Source organism: Equus caballus, chromosome 10 (assembly GCF_041296265.1).
Source record: "Equus caballus isolate H_3958 breed thoroughbred chromosome 10, TB-T2T, whole genome shotgun sequence".
NCBI classification, from domain to species: Eukaryota; Metazoa; Chordata; class Mammalia; order Perissodactyla; family Equidae; genus Equus; species Equus caballus.
Window position 1 is genome coordinate 20837524 of NC_091693.1, and position 22149 is coordinate 20859672.

The 22149-nt window shown below is 50.1% G+C and overlaps 1 protein-coding gene and 1 long non-coding RNA gene across 2 annotated transcripts; both read right to left on the reverse strand.

Annotated features, from left to right (window-relative positions):
- Positions 1 to 882: 882 nt before the first annotated feature.
- Positions 883 to 3117, reverse strand: LOC138915755 (uncharacterized). Its single transcript, XR_011421961.1, has 2 exons — positions 2924 to 3117; positions 883 to 2054 (listed from the first exon to the last, which is right to left on the reverse strand). It is a non-coding gene; the product is annotated as an uncharacterized lncRNA (long non-coding RNA).
- Positions 3118 to 10598: 7481 nt separating this feature from the next.
- On the reverse strand, positions 10599 to 18927 carry KLK5 (kallikrein related peptidase 5). The gene is made up of 6 exons (XM_023650276.2): positions 18102 to 18927; positions 17759 to 17839; positions 15341 to 15605; positions 14290 to 14546; positions 14027 to 14160; positions 10599 to 11071 (listed from the first exon to the last, which is right to left on the reverse strand). Exons 2-6 carry the CDS (start codon positions 17826 to 17828, stop codon positions 10916 to 10918), a joined length of 882 nt encoding a protein of 293 aa, XP_023506044.1. The 5' UTR covers positions 17829 to 17839; positions 18102 to 18927; the 3' UTR covers positions 10599 to 10915.
- Positions 18928 to 22149: the final 3222 nt, after the last annotated feature.

The window sequence follows — 22149 nt, forward strand, 5'->3', positions numbered from 1 at the left end:
AATGCACAAAACCCACGTTGTACTTTTCAATGAGCTTTGACAAATGCACACACCTGTGTGACTCAAACCCCTGTCAGTATGCAGAACATCTACCATCACCCCAGAACGTTCTCTCCTGCCAGTTCCCAGTCAACCCCCACCCCTGCCTCAACCAAGAGGCAAGCAGCCTTCTGATTTCTTTCCACCACAGATTACTGTTGTTTTTTCCTGGAACTTCACATAAATGGAGACATAAGGAAGGCTTCTTTCATCTTGAGTTCACTCATGTAGCATCAATTTGTTCCTTGTAATGACAGAGGCACCTCCCAGTATCTGAACGCACCACCGTTGGTTTGTCCTTTCTCTGGTTGACGGACACCTCGGCTGCTTCCAGGTTGGGGCTGCCATGAACACCTCTGTAAAAGTCTGAGTGGACGTGGGCTTTCGCTTCTCTTGGGGAAATACCCATGAGTGGGATTCCTGGGCATAGAGCAGACCGTGTTTAGTACTATAAGAAACTCCCAGACCTTTTTCCAAAGTGGTTACACCGTTTTACGCTCCCACCAACAACGTACGGGAGTTCTGGTTGTTCGACATCTCTGCTATATTTTGGAGTTTGGGGGATATAAGACATTATTTTTGGCCAATCTGATGGGTGTATAGTAGTGTCTGACTGCGGTTTTAAGCTGCATTTCTCTCATGACTGATAATGTCGAGCATCTTTTCATGCACTTATCGGCCATTAGTATATCCTCTGTTGTAAAGGAGACATGTTTAATTTCTTCCTCTAGAGGAAAGGGACCCTGAGATATTCTAGTGCCCACATCTAACTTACATAGAAGATGAGCCTTCCCATGTGTGTGCATTTGCGAAGGCTGCTGTAACAAAGTATCACAAACTGGGTGACTTAAAACATCATACATTTATTGTCTCGCAGTTCTGGAGGCCTGAAATCTGAAATGGAGGTGTCAGCAGGGCCGTGCTCTCTCTGAGACTGGGGACAATGTTTCCTTGCCTCTTCCATCTTCCGGCGGTGGCCATCACTCCTCGGCTTGCTGCTGCATCACTCCAGTCTCTGCTTCCGTCGTCACATGGCCTTCTCCCCCTGTGTGTCTGTCTTCACAGGGTCTTCCCTCTTCTTATAGAGACACCATGCGAGTTGGATTAAGGGTCCACTCTACTCAGCTTAATGAATGATATCTGCAATGACCCTATTTCCAAATAAGGTCATATTCTCAGGTTCTGGGCATTAAGACCTCAACATCTTTTGGAGGGGGGGATGCAACTTAAGCCATAACACCATGGATTCGGTAGCCTGCTCCCTACATTATGTCCAGGCTCCATCTGGGAAGCAAGGACTCATCCTGAACGTGGTAGAACGTTTTGTCAGCACCAACTCTGGGGCAGGCACTGTGCGTGAGTTGCAATCTCGGTGTTACAGGTAAGGAGTCTGACGCATCTACGGCTCAGAGGAGTCAAGTAACCTGCCCAAAGTGAGCCTAAGAACTGGTCTGCAGAGACGCGGGGCTGGAAATTTCGCGCCACGCCGTCGTCGGCTTGCCCAGGTCAATTCTTCAACAGGCCTCAAGGTGGCGCCGGAGAGCAAATGGTGGATTCCAGCACCGGGTTGAAAATTCCTTCCTCCCGGGCGCTTAGCGGCGCCTCTCAAACTTGAACGTGCACGCAAGTCACTAGGGGATCTTGTTAAAATGCAACTCCTGATTCACTTGGGCTGAGGAGGGGCCAGGAATTTACGCTTCTCACAAGCTCCCAGGGGATGCTAATGCAGCAAGGGCTCTCTACGCATCTGCGCTAGCAGCTCCCGGGAACTCCAGGACAGCAGTAACTATGTTCATAGTCATGGCAGAAACAATGATTCTCACACGCGCCTTCTGTGCCAGGCTCCGGGTCTTTGCCTCTACGTGCATTCTCTCCTGAAATGCTCACGGCAGCCCAAGAGGAGGCCCCACGTTACGGAACAGGGAGCAGGTGCAGATCGGAGCCCAGCCCCTCTGTGGCCGTGTCCCCTCTTTACTGCAGGACGGACACTATCCGTGGGGGACTCAGCCCAGGGCCTGAGGGAAGAGAGGTGGGCGCTCGGGATGTCTGGCTGCAAAGCCAAGGGGTGGGGGTAGGGGGCACTGAGGCATCTGGAAGGGGAAGGGGAGTGAGAAAAAAGGGGCAGCAAGGGAAACAGGGATCCCGGACTGCCACCCTTAAAACTCACGGCAGGAATCCTTCCTTCCTCTCTCCCTCTCTCTTTTGTAATTGTCTTTCTCATCCATCCATCTATCTATCTATCTATCCATCTATCTATGTTACTGAGCCCCTCTCTCCATCTCCCTAAGTCTTCCTTCAGAACCTTTCTCTACGGTTTTTTTCCCAGTCTCTCTCTCTCTTTCTCTCAGTTTATCTTTAAATCTCTTCTAGTCCCTCTTTAAAGCTCTCTGGGGGCCGGCCCGGTGGCCGAGTGGTTAAGTTCCTGTGCTCCGCTTGGGTGGCCCAGGGTTTCAGCGGTTCGGATCCTGGGTGCAGACATGGCACCGCTCCTCAGGCCGTGCTGAGGCGGCATCCCACATGCCACAACCAGAAGGACTGAGAACTAGAATATACAACTATGTCCTGGGGGGCTTTGGGGAGAAGAAGAGGCAGAAAAAAAAAAAAAGAAGATTGGCAACTGATGTTAGCTCAGGTGCCAATCTTTAAAAAATAAAACAGCTCCCTGTCTGTCTCTCTTCCTCCCTCCCTCCTCCCCTCCTTCTCTCTTGCCCTCCCCGATTCCCTCTTCCTCCCCGGCCCTCCCTCCCTCCCTCCCACCTCTTGTCAGTCTCCCTGGTCTGGTCCTGGTCCCTGTGCTGCTTTTGTTGGCTCCAGCACAGTGCGGTTTCAGGCACAGGCTCAACTCTGCTCCTCCCCTGATCCCCATTCCTATTCTGCCACGTACCAGCTGCAGAAATGGAGCCAAATTCCCCCAGCCTCGCTGCCCCTCAGCCTCCTGACTCGCGTAGAGCTTTCCTCCTGAGGTCGCTGTGAGAACCAGGAGAGACAGGCACGCAATGAGTTCAGCGAGGTGGCCAGCTCTTGATAAATGGCGCTATCATCGTCGTCCTCCTCCTCCTCCTCATTCTTATTACTGATGAAAGGTAACCCACAGCCGGCCTCTCAGCAGTCAACAATTAGATGCTTATCTGGTGTGTGGAATGCATGAGGAAGGTCTTCCCACTGACAAAATTGGGGCCACTCCCAGACCTTGCTTTCCAGCCGGGATCAACCATCCCAAGAGCCAAGAGCGAGGGCGCTTGGTGGAACGCGCCAGCTTTCCGAGCCACACCCGAGGCCACTGTTCACTCTTCCTTGCCACCTCTTGGAGATTCTGAGCCAATTCTGTGCATTTCAGTGGCGGGGGATGGGGTGGGGGGACAGAAACAACGGAGAATCAGTCACAGTTGGGTTAGATTAAGGATCTGACTTAACAAGTCAGGGATATAAAAAAAGTACCGGAAGGTGGCCACAGTGAGCAACACGCACAACACACACACAAACACACACACACCCCCCTTCCCCAGCCTTGCAGAGGGCTCAGCCCCCATACCCTCCATGCAAGGTGTGGCTTGACAATTTGACATCATAGTTATTTTTCACTCCCTTTAGATCTTTGGTTCAGATGTTGAAGATCATGTGTATCGTTCTCAGCCCTGGTTTATACAGAATCCCTCTTTTATTCCTCCCCTCCCTTTCCTCCCTTCCTCCTTCCCACCCTTCCTCAGTCTTACAAAACGTGTAGTGTGGTTCTTAGGTGCGCGTAATTTTAATTTACATAATTGGCGTTGCGTTATCCATCTCATTCTATTGTAAGTCGCCTTTCAAACAGCACTGTGTTCTTAAGATCCGTCTATGCTGGATGTGTTCATCCGTCTGCCTCATTGCGTCAACCTCCTTTGCAGGAGCTCCATGGAGAGCAGCCACACATTTACCCAACAACCCCCCTGGGGATGGACAGGCGATGGCTGCCAGCTCCCAGCCACCGCAAAGAACACTGCAAGGCACGTCCTTGTGTGTGCCCCCTTGTGGGTGTGTAAGAATGTCTTTGGGGTGTATAGCCAGGAGAGAGATTCCTGAGGCATGGGATGTGTGTATACTTAATTTGATGAAACAGTGCCAGATTCTTCCTCAGAATCGGAGGCAGCACACTTCCCAGAGTAGCCGCATTCTGACGCCCGTCCATCTCTGACAACACTCCACCCTCTCCATCCTTCTAATATTCTCTAGCCTAGCCGCTGTAAAGTGGCATCTCATTATTGTTTCAATTTTTCATTTCTCTGATAACTAATGAGTTTGAACATCCCCTCACATGCATGCTAGCTTTTTCAAGTTCTGCTTCTGCAAATTGCCTCTTCACAGCCTTTATCCATTTTCTCACAAAGGTGTCCATCTTTTTTCTTATCAATCCACAGGTGCTTCTTGCCTATTATAGGCATTGGTCCCTTGTCCACAAATAACTTCTCCTATTCTGATAAATGCCTATTAATGGTCCCTTTTACCCTCTATTAAACTCAAACCCTTAATTTTGACATAATCAAACTAATTAATGTTTGTTCTATGATCTGTGCTTTTTTCTTTCTTTCTTTCTTTCTTTTTTTTTTTTGCTGAGGAAGATTTGCCCTGAGCTAACATCTTCCTCTTTTGCCAATCTTCCTCTTTTTTTTTGTATGAGCGCTGCTGTCACAGCATGGTCACTAACAGATGAGTGGTGTAGGTCCATGCCTGGGAACCGAACTCAGGCTGCTGAAGCAGAGGGCACCGAACCTAACCACTAGGCTGCTGGGACTATCACAGAGATTCAAAGATATTCTTCTTGGTTATCTTCTATTAATTTTACAAGTGTATGTTTCCCATGTTGCTCTTCAATACATCTGGAGTCCATCATCAAGTGTGGTGTTAGGTAGGAATCTAGGTGTATTTTTCTCCAAACAGTGAGCCAGGTTCCCCAGCACCATTCACTAAGTGTCCCATCTTTCCGTCATTAATTTGGGTTGCTATTGTATCATATTGTATATCTATTGTGTAATATTATATTGAGTTCTCACGGGTCTGTTTCTGAGCTCTCTCTTCTGTGTTGCTGATCCATTTGTCCGTTCTTACAGTAATACCACACTTTTGAAAAACACTTTGATTTTGTTTTGTAGTATGTCTTAACATCTAGTCGGGTGAGAAGCTTATATCTTGCACCACCACAGCCCTGTTCGCCTCACCACTTACGTCACCGTACAGGAAATACACTGCTCCTCTCCACCCTTATCAGGAACTATTTACTGGCGTCTGTCCCCTCCTGGTCCCGGGACCGGCCTCTATATTGAGAAAGACACATCTTCATCCAGGAAAAGAAAGTCGAACCTGCCCAGGAAAATCTGCGCGATGTCTTAGCTCAGCATTTAGTTCCTAGAAACTTCATTTCCCCATCGTCTCCTCTGTATCAGGGAACCCCACACCAATGACAGTAGCCCAGACACCCAGGTTTGGTTTTCTCTCTTTAAGCCCAGATGCTGGGAATTCATGCCTGAGAGCAGGCGCCTCAGCAAGTCACCAGAGCGCAGCCTTCTCCTTGCTTCTTGTGGTCCCATCTTTGCCCTTTGGCTTTTATCCTCATGGTGCCAAGTGGCTGGTCCAGCTCCAGGCACCCGGATGGGAGGTGAGACGAGGAGGAGGGATAGAACAGAACGCCCTCCCTTTTATCCACAAAACAAGAACTTGCAAGGAAAACCCAGCCACTAGGTTTCAGCGTACATCTTCTTGCTTAGAACTGCAGTACATGCTCACCCAGAAGTAGGGTGAAATCCTGATCCAGGTCGCGTGACACCCTGAGCAATAGTGGGATCAGGTGGTGATGCCGTGGCAAGAATGGTGACTAACACATCTCAATTTTGCCCGACGTGCCCTGTGCTGAGTCAGACAGATTCAGAACACATCGACCTCTGCCTTCTGACCCACATTCCTCCCTCCTCATGTCAGACTCACCTTTGAGCCTAAACCTGACCTGGGGATGCATCCAGGCTCTGCCCCCCGGAGGAAGAAGCTCACGGATGGGGGACGTGGAGAATCAAGCACACGGCTTCTCCTTAATCGGCTCTTTTCACCATAGTTTTAGCAAACGTTACATCAGCACACGACCTCTGAAACTGTTGAAGAAACTAGAAACGACCCAGATGCCCATTCGTCGTAAAAATGGGTCCGTAAATTAGAATAGATTTACACATATACTGTGTGGCAAACAGAACGAAATGTTCAGAACTGTAAACAAAAATCTGGAGGAACCACGCAAATATAATATTGAGCAAAACAAGCCAAACGCAAGACAGTGAGCTGTGCAATTTTATTCATATCAATTTATGATGTTTCTGTAAACCTATCTATATAAATAAATGTATGTTTATACAAAGTCCATAAACAGGCAAAACTAATTGATGGTGATAAATGTGAGGAAGGTCCCTACACTTGGGGCTGGTGACTGCTGGGGGGCCTTAGGAGGTCTTTCGGGAGCTGGTCATGTTCTGTTGCTTCATCTGGGTGTTGGTTACAAGGACGTGTTCCGTTTCGTGAAAATTCATCGAGTTTAGGATACTTATGATATTTGCACATTTACATATGTAGCCTATCCTTCAGTGGAAAGTTAATTGAAACGCTGAAAGGACGCCTACGGAAGACACCGTTGGTTGTACACCCGATCTCCATCTTTCTCCCTTCTTTGATGAGAGAACCCCGATTTCATTCAAGGAGCAGCCCCTCCTGCCACCTACCCGATTCAGGGGACGTTCTGGTGTCAATCTCAGAAGCGGATCCTGATTGGTGCAAATCAACCACGTCAATCTCATTTCCCCTGGCCTGTGATTGATTGAGGATGTGACCCGATTCTAGCCAAGAAGAACAAAGGAAATTCTCTCCAGGAGTGGTTTCTGGAAAAGTGTCATCCTTCTCAAAAAGAGACTGGCTATAGTCATTGGTCTGGAAGAGGATGAGCTCACGTGAGGGAGGACCAAAAGCGACAGAGAGAAATGGACCTAGAGCCTGAGATCCTGTGCCTGGAGCTGCCCTTCCTTGCATTTCTTGGCACGTGAGGTTAAAACTTTGTTTCCTATTGAAGACAGCCTGAATTTTCTCTTACTTGATGCCAAAAGCAGATTATCTAACAGCAACATTTTGGAAAATATGCTAAAGATTGTCCTTGGCTACCATTCTGCTCTGCTTTAGAAGGTTTTTTTTTTTTTTTTTTTTTTTTTTTTTTTTTTTTACCATTATGACTTTCAACTACCTCCATACCGGGAATTATGTCAATATTATTTGCCCCTATTTCTGCACCACATTACCCGACTTACGCTTCCTTGTAGAGAGCAGTTGGAGCTGGGCCAAGCCCACATCTGCCACAGCACCCTGGACATTAACCTTAGATTGCTGACCGCCAAGAAGAGTAGATGAATCATTGGCTACCAATGGTTGGTGGCCCCAAGCCTGGCACCCCACCCAGTGTAGAATGTCTCCCAAACTTGTTATGAGGACTGGGAAATGGGCACAAGAGAGGAGCTGATGATGATGACTATCATTATATCAATATTATTAATTGTTTTTCTTCACACCATTGACTGTCTACCGGGCAGCCACTTCTCACCCCCTGTTCGTCTATTTCATTTCTTTCCTTCAAATCATTTCTATAGCTTCTCCGACAGCAATGGGTACTGGGACTTTCTCCACTGAGACCCGAAGAGAAGTCTGCAGGGGTAGGAGTTGGGGAGGGATTCTGGAGAAAGACTTTCTTTCCTTATGAAGAGAACTCTGCTCGGAGAAACTCTCCTTCCTGCCTTTTGTCATGGTTGTGTGAGAATGTGATGGCTGGTACCATGCAGCCTTTTTACAAACATGAGGTTACAAGCCTGAAGAAGAAAGCCCACGTGTTTTCTTCCTCCATTCCAGAATGTAAGCTGAATGAAGGCAGAGATTTTTGGTCTGTTTTGTTATTTACTGTATCCAAAATGTCTATAATATTACCAAGCTAATATTTCATAGTCAAGTGAATGAGTGAATGCAGAGGATGTTAGAGAAGAAAGCAAGTACGTGGACTCCCAATGACGTCCTTTGGACATCACACTAACCACCTAAGTGTCCTTGCTTTGAGCTTCTTGTTACATAAAATAATAAAATGTCCTTATTTTGTAAGCCACTTTTAGTTTAGTGTTTTGTCACTGATAAAATTCCCTAATAGAATTCCTTTTATAGAATGTTCCATTTCCAAGATAATCCCTGGAATGACTTTCTGTGTCCACCTCTGACCACCTCGAGTACACAGCAGAATCTCAGGTCGGGGTTGGCACATGCAGAGTGTTACATCCCAATCCTCCTCTTTTATGGATGGAGAAACTGAGATCCAGAAAGAGTACAAGACTTTTTAGAGGTCACTCAGAAAGTGCTGAAGACTAGAACACGTGTCTCTTGATGTGTCCCTTTCATTGACTGCCAGGCCCCCAGCCTTCTTAGGAGCATTGCCCTGCCGCTGTTATGGATGAAGTGGTGACTGGAGGATGCGCCTTGTACCATGTGGCCCCGCCCTCCTTGGCCACAGCTGTTTGGACCGAGAGTCAGCACCTGACCCACGGGCAGCCAATCAGGTTTTTTTCTCTCTCTGGGGACGGTGAACTAAGAAAAGCCAATAACTGGACCCGGTGAGTAGGGGGATGAGGAAATAGAAGATGCCCCTTGGAGGAAGTGAAAAGAGCGAAACCATGAAAGAAAGGTCACTGGGGGGAGGAGAGCGAGATCCCACAGACAGCTGCTTCTGTCCTCACATTTTCCAATGGTGAGTCATGGATATTTTCTCGATAACCCACCTCCCTTTTATACTCTGGCCAATGAGCAGCTCCATTTTATTTTCCACAAATGTCACCATCTGGCTTAAAAGCCTCCCGTGGCTTCCCAACCTCTTAAGGAAAACAAAGAAACAAGTTTCTGGCCACACTGGTCTTTGTCACCTCCTCCGAGAAGCCCTTCGTGTTAGTTTCCTATGGCCACTGTAACAAATTATCACAAATTTAGCGTCTTCCACAGATTTACACTCTTCTTGGTCTGGAGGCCAGAAGTCCAAAATGTTGTCTCACTTGGGCTGTCATCAAGGGCAGGGCAGCGGGCAGGGCTGAGTTCCTTCTGGAGGCTCCAGGGGAGAGCCCTTTCCAGCTCCTGGAGGCCACCTGCATTCCTAGGCTCACGGCCCCTTCCTTCATCTTCAAAACCAGCAGCATAGCATCTTCCAATCTCTCTCTCATTCTGGCCCTGCCTCCTTCTTATGAGGACCCTTGGGATTATAATGATCCCACCCAGACAATCCAGAGTAATCTTCCATCTCAAGATCCTTAATTTAATCACACCTGCAAAGTCCCTTTGCCCCATAAGGTCCCATACTCCCAGGTTCCAGGTATTCGGGATGTGGACATCTTTGGGTCCCTCCTGGACCATCCAGTATAAACAGGTCCCCTCCCCTCAACATTCCTCCTCTTTCCTCGTGCCCTTTTCTTGTTTTATTCACATCGCTTACATACTCATTATCATACATAATGTATTTGTCTGTGTCCTTATTGTCTGTCTTCCTTTACTAGAATGGGAACTCTATAAGGCAGGATTTTTTTCTCCAGTTTGCCTGTTGCAGTATCCCCAGCACCTGGAACTAACCATCCTTGGTTAACAAAGAAGCCACTGGATCAATATTTGTGAAGAAAATGAAAAACAGCATGGAAATTAGTAAAAGAAACTTTAATTAAGTTGGAGTGGGGAAGACCTGCAGGGGGAGCTCTCACACCCTATCACACATCATCAGTTACCCCAAAGAGCAAGACACAGAGCTGCATCTTGGACAGAAAGCAAACTACTGAAGGAAGATTTCTCTCCCCACCTGGTAACAGTTCAGCCCATGAGAAACACCACAGCTCAGCCAATGAGAAACGCCACAGCTCAGCCAATGAGAAACACCACAGCTCAGCCAATGAGAAACGCCACAGCTCAGCCAATGAGAAACGCCACAGCTCAGCCAATGAGAAACGCCACAGCTCAGCCAATGAGAAACGCCACAGCTCAGCCAATGAGAAATGCCGCAGCTCAGCCAATGAGAAACGCCGCAGCTCAGCCAATGAGAAACACCACAGCCCAGCCAATGAGAAACACCACAGCTCAGCCAATGAGAAACACCACAGCCCAGCCAATGAGAAACACCACAGCTCAGCCAATGAGAAGCCATTCCCGCCCTGACTGTTACTTTCCTCCAATGGACTTCCCTTTAGAACAGCCCCTTCCTACTCCCCCTTTTTCTCTATAAAGGCAGCTCCTCTTCTTTGCTGGATTTGCCTATGGTTTGCCTTAGCATGCACATCCTGAATTGCAATTCTTTTGGCTATTCCTGAAAAAACTCATTTTAAGGTAAAATAACAGGCAAATTTGCTTTCTGAGTTGGCAGCAGCTTGAGTGGATCTCAAGCAAATGCAATAACCCAATCACACTAACACAGCAGCGCAGAGGGGAGAAGTGACTTGTTCCCAGCTGCCCAGCCATTCAGAGAGTGGCAAAGGGAGGAGACCACACACACAGAATCCACTTCTCTCAGACGCTTTATTTTTGGGACCAAATTCCCGTCACAGCTGCAGACCAGGGGTGGACTCTGGGGCTGAGGAAGGGAGCACTGAAGAAGTTAGGAAGGTGCATCCCTTGCCCTGGTCATTCTGGGAGCTGTCTCCAGGATCCAACTAGCAGGCGGGGTCAGTCACAGTTGGGAAAGGGGAGCCCTGACTCCAGGAGATCTGGGGAGCTGAAAAGATTAACCATCTCAACATTCTTGGGGAGGAACCGGGGTCTGGAAGGAAGGCCAGGGTCCTTGCAGGGGATGGGGGACGCCAGGTCCCCGGATGACTCATGAGTTGGACCGGATGGTGTCCTGGATCCACTTGGTGAACCGGCAGAGGTTGGTGTAGACGCCGGGTCTGTTGGGCTGGGCACAAGGAGAGTCGCCCCAGGACACAAGGCCCTGTAGGGAGCCATTGCAGACCACGGGGCCCCCGGAATCACCCTACGGGGGAGAAAGGGAGGCAGAGAGCGGCAGAGATGTGGGTGGGTGGAGGGAGGGAGACAGACAGATGAAGAAGAACCAGGGAGCAGGAGACAAAGACACAGAGGTGGAAAAAGTAGAGCAATGAAGAGACCCAGGAAAAGACAGAGGGAGATGCAGGCAAAGAGAGAGAGACGGAGGGAGAGAACGTTAATATTTCACCCCAAGTCCAACCCTTAGAAGCCCCGTGTGTCCCTCTCTACCCAACCCCCAACCTCTTCTGTCTCCCTCTTTGCCTGGCTCCCTCTGTTTCTCTCTCACGCTCCCCTTCAGCCTTTGAATACCGTATTTCTCCCATGGGACCTTCCCCTATAATAATACTCACCACTCTCTACCGTCATTTCTTAGTTATGTTTATGCAGAATACCTGGTATCAGTTATAAAGAAGCCTAGGACCTGGCTTCTTGCCCATTAGCAAACACCGTTTCCAGGCAAAAGAGCTTGGCAGCCCGGATCTCTGAATCTCAACTTTCTTGTGGTTTAATTTCTCTCGTGATTTTTTGCTTAATACCCCTGCAGAGTTTCTTTTGAGAGGCAGTTAATTAACTGCTGTGAGCCTTGGCTCTTTGTCTGTAAAATAGAGCTGATAATAATGGCGGAATGAATTAACGAGCTGATGCATGTGAACTACTTAAAACGATGTCCAGCAATTAGCTTCCTGTGATCATTATTATCCTGTGAGTATTAGTGGTGTGGTGGCTATTATTTCTTGCTTTTAGTGGCCACACCCAGACCACAGGCTGCCACGAAAAAGCCACTTGAGGTCTGAAATACACACACACACACACACACACACACACACACGGTACTAACTTTAGCTACAGAAAGGCTAAGTGATTTAAAAAGTTGACTTTCGAAGTAGATGTGCTTTCTTCTGATAAAACCCCCCACTCCCCCATCTCTCCGGGTGTGTGTGCTTCCAGTGTCAAGTGGGGACACACATGAAATTTGGAGACCTGGGAAGTCGCTGTAATTGTCAGCTTTGTAAAGTTTTGGGGGGCAGTTCTCACAGCCATCAGAATGATGTCTGAGCCCACAGCTGACTAAAGGCCAGTGGGACTGAAGCGTCCATCCTGCCAGCAGAAAGCTCGTTAAATTACATCCCTCTAGAACCCTTGAGGGCCTGAAGACAGGGAAGGGTCCTAACCGTTGTGACAGTTTAATTTTAATTTCTGTCATCTTCAACAGATATAGCTTCCATGAGAGCATAGAGAAGCTCTGCGTTGGGGATCAAGAAATATTTGTTGAGGGGCTGGCCCTGGAGCCAAGTGGTTAAGTTCGCGTGCTCCACTTCAGTGGCCTGGGGTTCGCTGGTTTGGATCCTGGGTGTGGACCTACACACTGCTCATCAAGCCATGCTGTGGCAGTGTCCCACGTAGAGGAACTAGAATGACCTACAACTAGGATATACAACTACGTACTGGGGCTTTGGGGGGAAAATGAGGCAACAGATGTTAGCTCAGGGCCAATCTTCCTTGTAAAAAAAAATAAAACCCAAAAAGAAGTAAAGAAAGAAATATTTGTTGACATTGGCCCCTTCCTGTCTCTCTAGGCTCAACTCCTACTGCCCCACCCATTACCTGCTATGCCCCAAACATACTGGCTTTTTTCTATTCTTTGAATCAGCCAAATTTCTCCCTGCCTCAGGGCCTTTGCACATGCTCGTCTTTCCCTTAACCTTTGCAAGGCTGGCTCCTTTGTGTCATTCAGTCTCTGCTCAGACACCACCTCTTTGAGGCCCTCCAACCACCCTTTTGAATATTTCCCCCCATCACTTGCTATCATAAAACTATGCTTTATTTTGTCTCTAGCCCTCACCACTCTTTGAAATTATGCTATTTATGCCGTTTCTTGACCAGAGGGTCTTTTACCTTTTTGCTCCTCCAATCCTTCCAACAACTTTGTAATCAATCCTCTGTATTAAATATTTCCTTTTTAAAAATACCTACCACAAGCTTCTATTTCTCTTCCTCAAGACATTTTATCAGCATTGGTGGGAAAACTTTCATACTACAGATTTTGAGGGAACAGGACATTTGACTGCCATCTGCCTGAAACTTGCCAAAATAAATAAGAGAAAACTGTGATATCTATCACGTGAAGGGAGGTCCCTTAGATGTGACATCTTTATGCAGTGCCCAACCTGCCCAGCCATGCAAAACAGCCTTGATCTCTCCCTCTATACCTTGCTGTCTAAAACAGGAGCCACTAGACACATGGGGCCATTGAACACTTGAAATATGGCTAGCCCAAACTGAGACATGCTGTCCGAGTGAAAAATACACACTGGCTTTCAAAGACTTGCTATGAAATAAAATGTAAGATATCTCACTCATAATTGTTTTATATGAATGACATTTTGAAATGATGGAACTTGGGATACATGAGGTTAAATAGACTATATCACTAAATTAGTTAATTTCACCTGTCTCCTTTTTACTTTTTTTTTTTTTTGGTGAGGAAGATTGGCCCTGAGCTAACACCTGTCACCAATCTTCCTCTTTTTTTACTTGAGGAAGAGTGGCCCTGAACTAACACCTGTGTCCCTCTTCCTCTGTTTTTTGTATGTGGGTTGCTGCCACAGCATGGCTTGATGAGTGGTGTCGGTCTGCACCCGGGATCTGGATCTGCAAATCCCAGGCCGCCAAAGCAGAGTGCACCGAACTTAACCACAGTGCCACCAGGCCAGCCCCTCTTTCTTACTTTTTATATGTAGCTACCAGAAAATTTAGAATTGCGTGCACGGCTCATATTATATTTCTGCTGGCCAGCGCTGCTCCAGAATAAGAACCCAGTGAGAACACGGGTCGTAACTGATTTGGTCGTCGCTGGGTTCCCAGCACTTAGCAAGGTTCCGGGTTACGTAGACGGCAACTCCGTGTGTATCTGCTGAACGGAAGGAGTCTCGAGCCTTACCTGGCAGGAGTCTCTGCCCGACTCGTCACCAGCACAGAACATAGTCTCGTCTATCTGTTCCGGGTAAGCCTTCCTGCACCTGTCATCACTCAGCACAGTGATGTTCAAGCACTGAAGGACCTTGGGGAAGGAAACTGTCAAACGGACACAGAGCACAGAGCTGCAGTGAGTGGTAGAGAAAGACGGGGAGGGGCAGAATGCTCGGAGGCAGGAAGGGGAGGAGGCAGACACGGGTGGGCATCAAGAGGGACCGGGACACTCACGCTGGGGGCTGCTGGTCGTTCCCCAGCCAGACACCAAGCAGCTGGTCCCAGCAGTTGGACACTGGGAGGCAATGCTGATGGGTTTGACACCCTGAGTCTCACGGATTCTTCGGTTCAGCTTGATGAGCATGAGGTCATTGGAGTGGCTGGGGTGGGAGTAGCCGGGGTGGGGGATGGCCTTGATCCCCTGGAACATCTGCTGCCCGGATTCATAGATGGCATTCAGGGAATGGTGGCCGAGACGGATTCTGAAAAATCTGAGGAAGATGATGCCCGTCACCACCCCCAACCCTATGCACATATTCACTGCCAACTGCAACTCCAAACTTAGTCCCAAGCCCAACTCCACCTCATCCTTAACCCAGCCCCAACACCATCCTTATCTCCAGCCCCACGCCTATCTCCACCCCAATCACAGCCCCAAACCCATCCCCAACCTTAACCCTTTGTCCACACAGAAACCACCAACACACGCATTCCCAGCCCCCAAGTCTAACCATCCCCAACCTCAACTCCGGCCATCGCCAACCTCACTCGCAGCTCTCACCCCAACCCCATCCTCAATCCTACATCTATTCCCCACTGCAACTCTACCCCAACTCCATGTTTATCTCCATCCCATCCCCAGCCGCCTCCAATTCTACAGACAATCCTGATTCCGTCCCCGCCCCAAACCATCAGCCTGTGCACGCCCAGCCGTCTCCCAACCCCATTCCTAACTCTAACCCAAGCCCATCGTCCACCCCACGTCTCTTTCTGGTCCCAGTCCAGTCTTCATCCGCAACCCCACTTCTAAAGCGAATCGGAATCAGATCTCCATTCCAAACCATTCGACATATGGCTTCCCAACCCCCAACCCGGCTGATCCCTGAGTCCCACCCGCTACCAGAACACCCTCCCCAACCTAACCCCGTCCCCACCCCTGCTCCTCCCCAGCTCCATCCTTAATCCCACTCCCAGCTCCTCCTCCTCCTGCTCCCTCATCCCCCACCCTCCCCCGCGTCCCCTCCCCCGGACCCCGCCCCGCCCCGCTCCCGGAGCCCCCACTCACTGCTTCCGGCAGTGGGCAGCCGTCAGCAGCCACTGCGGATCCACCAGCACCGCCCCGCAGTAGAGCCGGTTGGACTGCAGCAGGAGCGCCCCCTGCCACGGCTGGCTGTTCTTGGCGCAGTCGGTCCCATTCACGATGCGGCTGCTGCTGTCGTCGTCCGCCCGGGACCCCACCCCGGCCCCGGGCCCAAGGTCCTGGGGGTTCCCAGAGGGCCCCCGGGGAGAGGGGTTGTCGCAGGAAGAAACATCATTTGCAAGAACAGGCTCTGGAGGCAAAAAAAAAAAAAAAAAAAGGGCGGAGCTTGGACTCAGGGGATGAATTTTAGACTCAAGAGAGGGGACCAGCCCCAGGACGTCTGAGTTCTGAAGGGTGGGGCCGGGGCTCCAGAGGCGGAGCCTGGAGAGCAAGTGTGGAAGCGCTGAAGAAGGAGTGAGGCTTAGAACTCAAGGATGGAGTCTGGGCTCAGGTGGCGAGGCTGGACTCTGACTGGACCTCAAGGTGCCTGCGAGCGGCCAGAGCTCAGGGGGTGGGACCGGAGAGGGTAGAATGGACAACCGCAGGGGCGGGGCCACGGCTCAAGGGCTGGAGCCTGGGGATGGGCAGAGACCCCGGGTTTTAAGGGTGGGACCTGGGCTCAAGGAGTGGGGTCAGGGGCCAGCCGGTGGCTTAGTGGTTAAGTTTGCACTCCACTTCGGTGGCCTGGGTTTGTGTTTTGGATCCTGAGGGGGGACCTACACACTGCTCATCAAGCCTCGCTGTGGCAGAGTGCCACATAGAAGGACTAGAAGGACTTACAACTAGGTTGGACAACTATGTACTGGGGCTTTGTGGAGAAAAAAAAAAAGAGGAAGATTGGCAACAGATGTTAGTTCAGGGCCAATCTTCCTCACCAAAAAAAAAAAAAAAAAAAAGAAGTGGAGTCAGGCCTCAGTAAATGGGGTCAGTGCTGGAGGCGGCAGAGCCTGGAATGTGGGAGGGGCTTGGAATAGTCTGGTAGGGCCAAGGCCAGACTCCCAGGGGATGTTATAATGAGTGGGGGCGGGGATCCACCAGTTGAGGACAGGATGGGAGAAGGCCAGAAGGAGGAGAGTCGTAGAAGTGGGCAGGGACGGGGCACAGTCCCAGGGGACCCTGACTGTAGATAAAAGTTCAGACCAGGGATGTAGTTAAGGGAAAGGGGCGGAGGCAGAGCTTGTGGGCTGTGAGAGAGTTAGGGGAGCAGAACCAGGAATAGTCTTGGCTTGGGGGGCCCCAGGGAGGGGGCACGCAGGGCTGGTTTTCTGAATTCTCAAACACACGTCTCCTGAATCCTCCTGCCAATACCCTCCTCCCGCACACAGACCTACAGACAGATAGACAGATAGCCGACTCCATCACCGGTCCCCCCACGGGCCGTTCACGCCTTCACGTTCTTGCTGATGACCCGGAGAAGCCAAGCCTTCATTTACACACACGCTCCAAGAAATGCTCACACAACTGCTGTCACGGACAAGCACACACGCCGTTGCACAGAGAGGCACGGACCGTCTCCTCCAGGACAGCTACACACACTCCCCGCGGACACACATTCGGGGGCAGCCTGACATGATCTCACCCGCATGTCACGCGCAGCATCGCAGTGACACGCACCCAGGCCGCATATGCATGTATGTAGAGACCGCCACATACACTTCTGCACACGGGCACGTTGGCATGGTGACAGCATTACACTCAGTGGACTCCGCGTGGCACAGTGCCAGCCCCCAGCATCATCCACCTTTTGGTAGTGACAGCGCCTTCTGCACACTCCATCCCTTAAGGCAGCAACGGGAACAGCACACACACAGCTGCACTCTCGCACCACAGCCCCCTACAGACACGCGGTCACATACACTCACACGTACAGAGACCCTCAAGCCGCCCCACGGCCACACACAATCTCACCATCACACCATCACATACAGCCACACGAAAGCACCTAGCCACACATTTTCATGGTGATGAACACTTTTGTCACTTGAAATCCTGTGACACAGGGACAGGAACCCCAGACACTTGCAGTCACGCACAAAGCGAGGAGCCACATGCACAGTGGCACTGACAGCACGCATACAGTCGGCCACTCACACAGTGACAGCCACGGGGGATCTCAAACGCACACACACCCGGCCACACAATCACATATACAGCCTCAAAGCGTAGTCCCACCTGTCACAGACAGTCACTCGATGTGGGAGAAGGCACCACACACACGGTGGCAATCACACAACCACGTACAATTGCACCACCACAGATATGGACACGGACTCACGTTCACCCAGGCCGGGAGCCACACCAAGCCACACGCAGCCCCCACCCCGGGACAGGCACTCCAGGATCACGCAGAGTCACCCAGGGACCCACGCAGCTGGCCGGCTCACACACAAGGGGTCTGGTTACCTGTGACCCTCAGAATCAGGGCTATGAGGGCGCAGACCATCCACGTCCACGGGGGGCCTGCTGCAGCCATGGCCGCCGCACCTGGTGAGAGGAGGATGGCGGCCGGGATGCCCAAGCGATTCTGGGAGCCTGTCCCCCTCCCCTTCTTCCCCTGTCCTGTCTCCCAGGGCAGGGGTGGGACCACGAGGACGTTGCCCACCATCCGCGCTGAGTTGAGACCTACATCCTGCACCCTCCAGTCCGGGCGAGGAGGGAGGAGAGAGAGATTGGGGCGCATTCCAGACCAGAGCCGGTCACGGACCCACCTCCGCACCCGCCCCCCGTCTCCATCCCCAGGCCTCACCTGCCGCGTCCCCCAGGTAGGGGGTGCAGAACCTACTCCCAGGTCGGCTGCAGACTTCTGAGGCCGGCGCCGTCCCGCCGCCTCCTCCTCGGCTCCGGGCACGCGGCCTGGGTTATAACCACCTACTGCTCCCTGGGGCGCATTCCCACGGAGTGAGGCGCCCTGCCGGGCCTCAGCAATCACTCTTCCTGCCTCCCCTCACCTCCGCCCCCAGAGCACCCCCCCACCCAGGCCCCTCCCTACCTCCCTGGCCCGGGGATGGGGAGGGGTCCCCGCAGGTCTCGCCTATCCTCCCCGGCCACCCCCAGCCTCGCGCTGGGGCGTCTCAACAGCTCTGGGGCGCCCTTCTTGGCGCAAGAATCTTTCTTTCTTCTCTGCGCCTTCCACTCGTGCCGCCTCCCTCCCTCCTGCTCCTTATCATCTTTCCAACTCTGCCTCTGTTTTTCTCTCAAACTTTTCTTTCTACCCCTCCTTCTCTCTGTTTTTGCTTCCCTCTGAATCTTTCTGATCCGCTCTCCACTGAATATCTCTTTTTGGGTCTCTCGCTCCTCCTCCCTCTCTCTCTTAGGATCCCTCTTTCTCTCTCTTGTGTCTCCACATGTCTCTGTCTGCCTGTCTCTCCCTCTGCGTCTTTATGTGTCTCCGTGCCTCTCTCTTTAATGGTTCTGAATGCTTTATATGTCAGACATGCCTTAGAATTCTCAAGCCTTTCATTTTCCTTCATTTCCCTTCTGCTTTATTTTTTTTTAAGCAGCTTTATTGAAGTGTAACTGAGGTATCATGAGCTGTGTATATCTATGTGTCCAATTTGATGGGTCTTTGATGTACACACATCCAACCATCACCACAATCAAGAAAATGAGCATATCCATCGCCCCCCAAAGTTTCGTCCTTCTCCTTTAAGTGTCTCTGTGAGTCTCGATGAATCTCTTCCTCCACCCCTCTGGGTCTCTGTATCTTTCCTTCTCTGTTCTGTCTCTTTTCTCTGTGACCCGACTCTTCTCAGCCTCTCTCTCTGTGTTTCTGTCTCTGTAGCCTTCTCGCTCGCTCTCTCCCTCTCTCTCTTTCTCTCTTGTCTTTCTGCCCTTTGTGTTGGTATTTTGGGCCCGGAAGACTTAGGCCTCTTTGCCCAGGGACCCCTCCATCCCTTCTCCTGCCCCTCGCCCTGGGGCCAGGGCCACGTGGCAGAAAGGGGTAGGATCCAGTCTGGGGGCACCCCCTCCCCCTGCACGTGCCTTGGCCCAGCGAGCGAGCGAGCGTGGGTGAGAGAGTTGGGCAGGGCCACCTGTCGATGGGGAAACAGACCAACAGGCCACGCTGGGGACAGGTGGCTCCTGGCTCTTTGGGAAATGGGGCGCTGGGTGGGGAGCCCAAAAGGTGCCTTCTCCCTCCCCAGTCCTGGGTCATCTGGGGCTGCCTCTCCTGGCCTCTTCTCCATTCCCGCTCTTCTTTCTCTCTGCTCCCAGCTCTCTGCATCCATCTCTGACGGTGTCTCCCTTCTCCATCCCCACTAGGACATGAGAGGCAAACACTCTTTCAACACCTGTTTACTGAGCACATACTGGATGCCAGGCTCAGATCCGCCTGTGAACAGGACGGACAAGGACGCCTGGAGATGCCGTCCTTCTGAAGCCCACATCCTTTGAGGGCAAACCCAGAGTTGGCCTGCTCATTTCTACAACCCCACACCTGTGGGACAGCAGGTTCTAGAGCCCTGAGGCTGGTTTCAGCGTGCAGGGAAACAAAACTAAAAAATAAAACTCTGAGGTTTATTTCGACTATGGCAATCAATAGTTCATGCATCAAAATGACCAATCCAGCAAACTACTTTTTTTCTTAGTCTATTAAGTTTAACAAATCTTTTTATTCTAGATATGTCTTTTAATTCTGGATAGGTCTTTATAATAACGTTTGGCCCCACTTACAAAGTAAGTTAATTCGATGTCTTCAGACATTTTAAACTAAATTTCTAGGGGCCGACCCCGTGGCCGAGTGGTTAAGTTCACGCGCTCCGCTTCGGCGGCCCCGGGGTTTTGCAGGTTTGGATCCTGGGCACAGACATGGCACGGCTCATCAGGCCACGCTGAGGTGGTGTCCCACATGCCACACCTAGAAGGACCCACAACTAAAAATATACAACTATGTACTGGGTGGCTTTGGGGAGAAAAAGCAGGGAAAAAAAAAAGAGATTGGCAACAGTTGTTAGCTCAGGTGCCAATCTTTAAAAAAAAAAGACACAAAAAAATAAACTGCATTTCTAAAACCAACACGTTCGATCTCTTCTGAAAGCCCTTCAATTTTTAGACAAACTTTCCAGAGCATTGAAGTCAATTTCTACATCTGCATATATTACACTTATGAATATGACCAATGCCGCGTTCTTTCCAGTATCCCGACACCGGCTGTAAACTTGCTGAGACTCCAATTTAAAAATCACAGATTGGGGATACATCTCAAGCTGAAGTCACAAGGCTGCCCCCCGTAATTGGTAAAATTCTCTTAGTCGTATCACCTTAAATACCAAATGTGAAGCGGTTCTGCTTCAAGAAAATATTCACTTTAGGGGTTGAGGCTTTACACATTTCTAGGCTCAATTCGAAAGCATATAAGCATTGAAAGAAGACTTTTGCATAACAGAGCGTGTAGGAACCCGAACTCTGGCATTAGCCCTGTGGCCTTCAAATTCTGGCTTGGCCACCTAGAATCTGCGGGACTTTGGGCCAACTGTGGCTCTGTGCCTCAGTTCCCCTGTCTGTAAATTGAGAACAATAATGGTGCCTAGCTCCCAGGCTTGCTATGGGGATTAAATGAGTTAATGTATGTAAAGCTCTCAGAACAGGGCTGGCATGTGCTGGGTAAGTCTTTATCATTATTATTATCCATTAAGAAAGATGATTCCTAGATTGTAACCTAGCAATAACTCAATAAAAAAAATAAATAAAAAAAAAAAAAAGAAAAGAAAGATGATTCCTCCTCAGTTAACTGAGGTTGATTTTGTCTGGACATTCATGGCTTGGGTTCCTCCTGGTGACCCCAGTGAATTTCATGGCCCTATTTATCGTTCACAACTTCTAGAAGGGATTGGTCAAGGCAAGCCCGGGCCATCCACATGGCTTAATATTGCCATAATCTCATACAAGTCAACCGCTCCCTCCTTGATAAAATTTCTTTATCATCCTTTATCATCCCCTTGATAAAATTTCCCCCTCCTTTGGTTCTTGAGATATCTAAGGGGCTGGCCCGGTGGCATAGTGGTTAAGTTCATGCTCTCTGCTTCAGTGGCCCGGGGTTTGCTGTGTCAGATCCTGAGTGCAAACCTACACACCACTCATCAGGCCATGCTGAGGCAGCATCCCACGTAGATGAACTAGAAGGACCTGTAACTAGGATATACAACTACGTACTGGGGCTTTGGGGAGAAAAAAAAAAAAGGACGATGTTAACAGATGTTAGCTCAAGGCCAATCTTCCTCACCAAAAAAAAAAAAAAATTCATACTTTAAGACATTGTTTGCTTTCTCTTCAACTCTAAAGACCTTTGAAACCGAAGGACTCCGTTCTTTTCATATATTCCCTCTGTCTTTGGACCACATAACTCTTCCATCACAAAATGACCCCTGATTGACTGTGAATATCTCCTGTGGCATGGTTGCTCTGTGTAATCACTTCCAATTCAATTCTACTCTGTGCTGGGCAAAAATCAGATTGCAAAAAATATTTGTGCAACAGATGGATTATCATCTCTGATTCTCTCTCCGTTCCTAAATATTTCTCTGCTCCTAACTCCAGCTCCCATGGTGGGCCCCTCTGTTCCCTCTCTCTGGGGACCCAGTCCCTGTCCCAAAGGGTCCCAGGGAAGACACCTGGCTTAGATGTTATTCTGTCTTCCTCAGAGATGGTGCAGTGGGGGTTAGGAGAAGAAGACGCTCTGAGGACAGGGACAGGCCTGCGGCTTAGGGTAGAGGTGTGTGCATTGGTTTGGCATCATGCATGGTGCTTCTTGGTGGGAGAACCCCAGAAAGCATGCGGAAGACTGAGTCCTTGCCCTG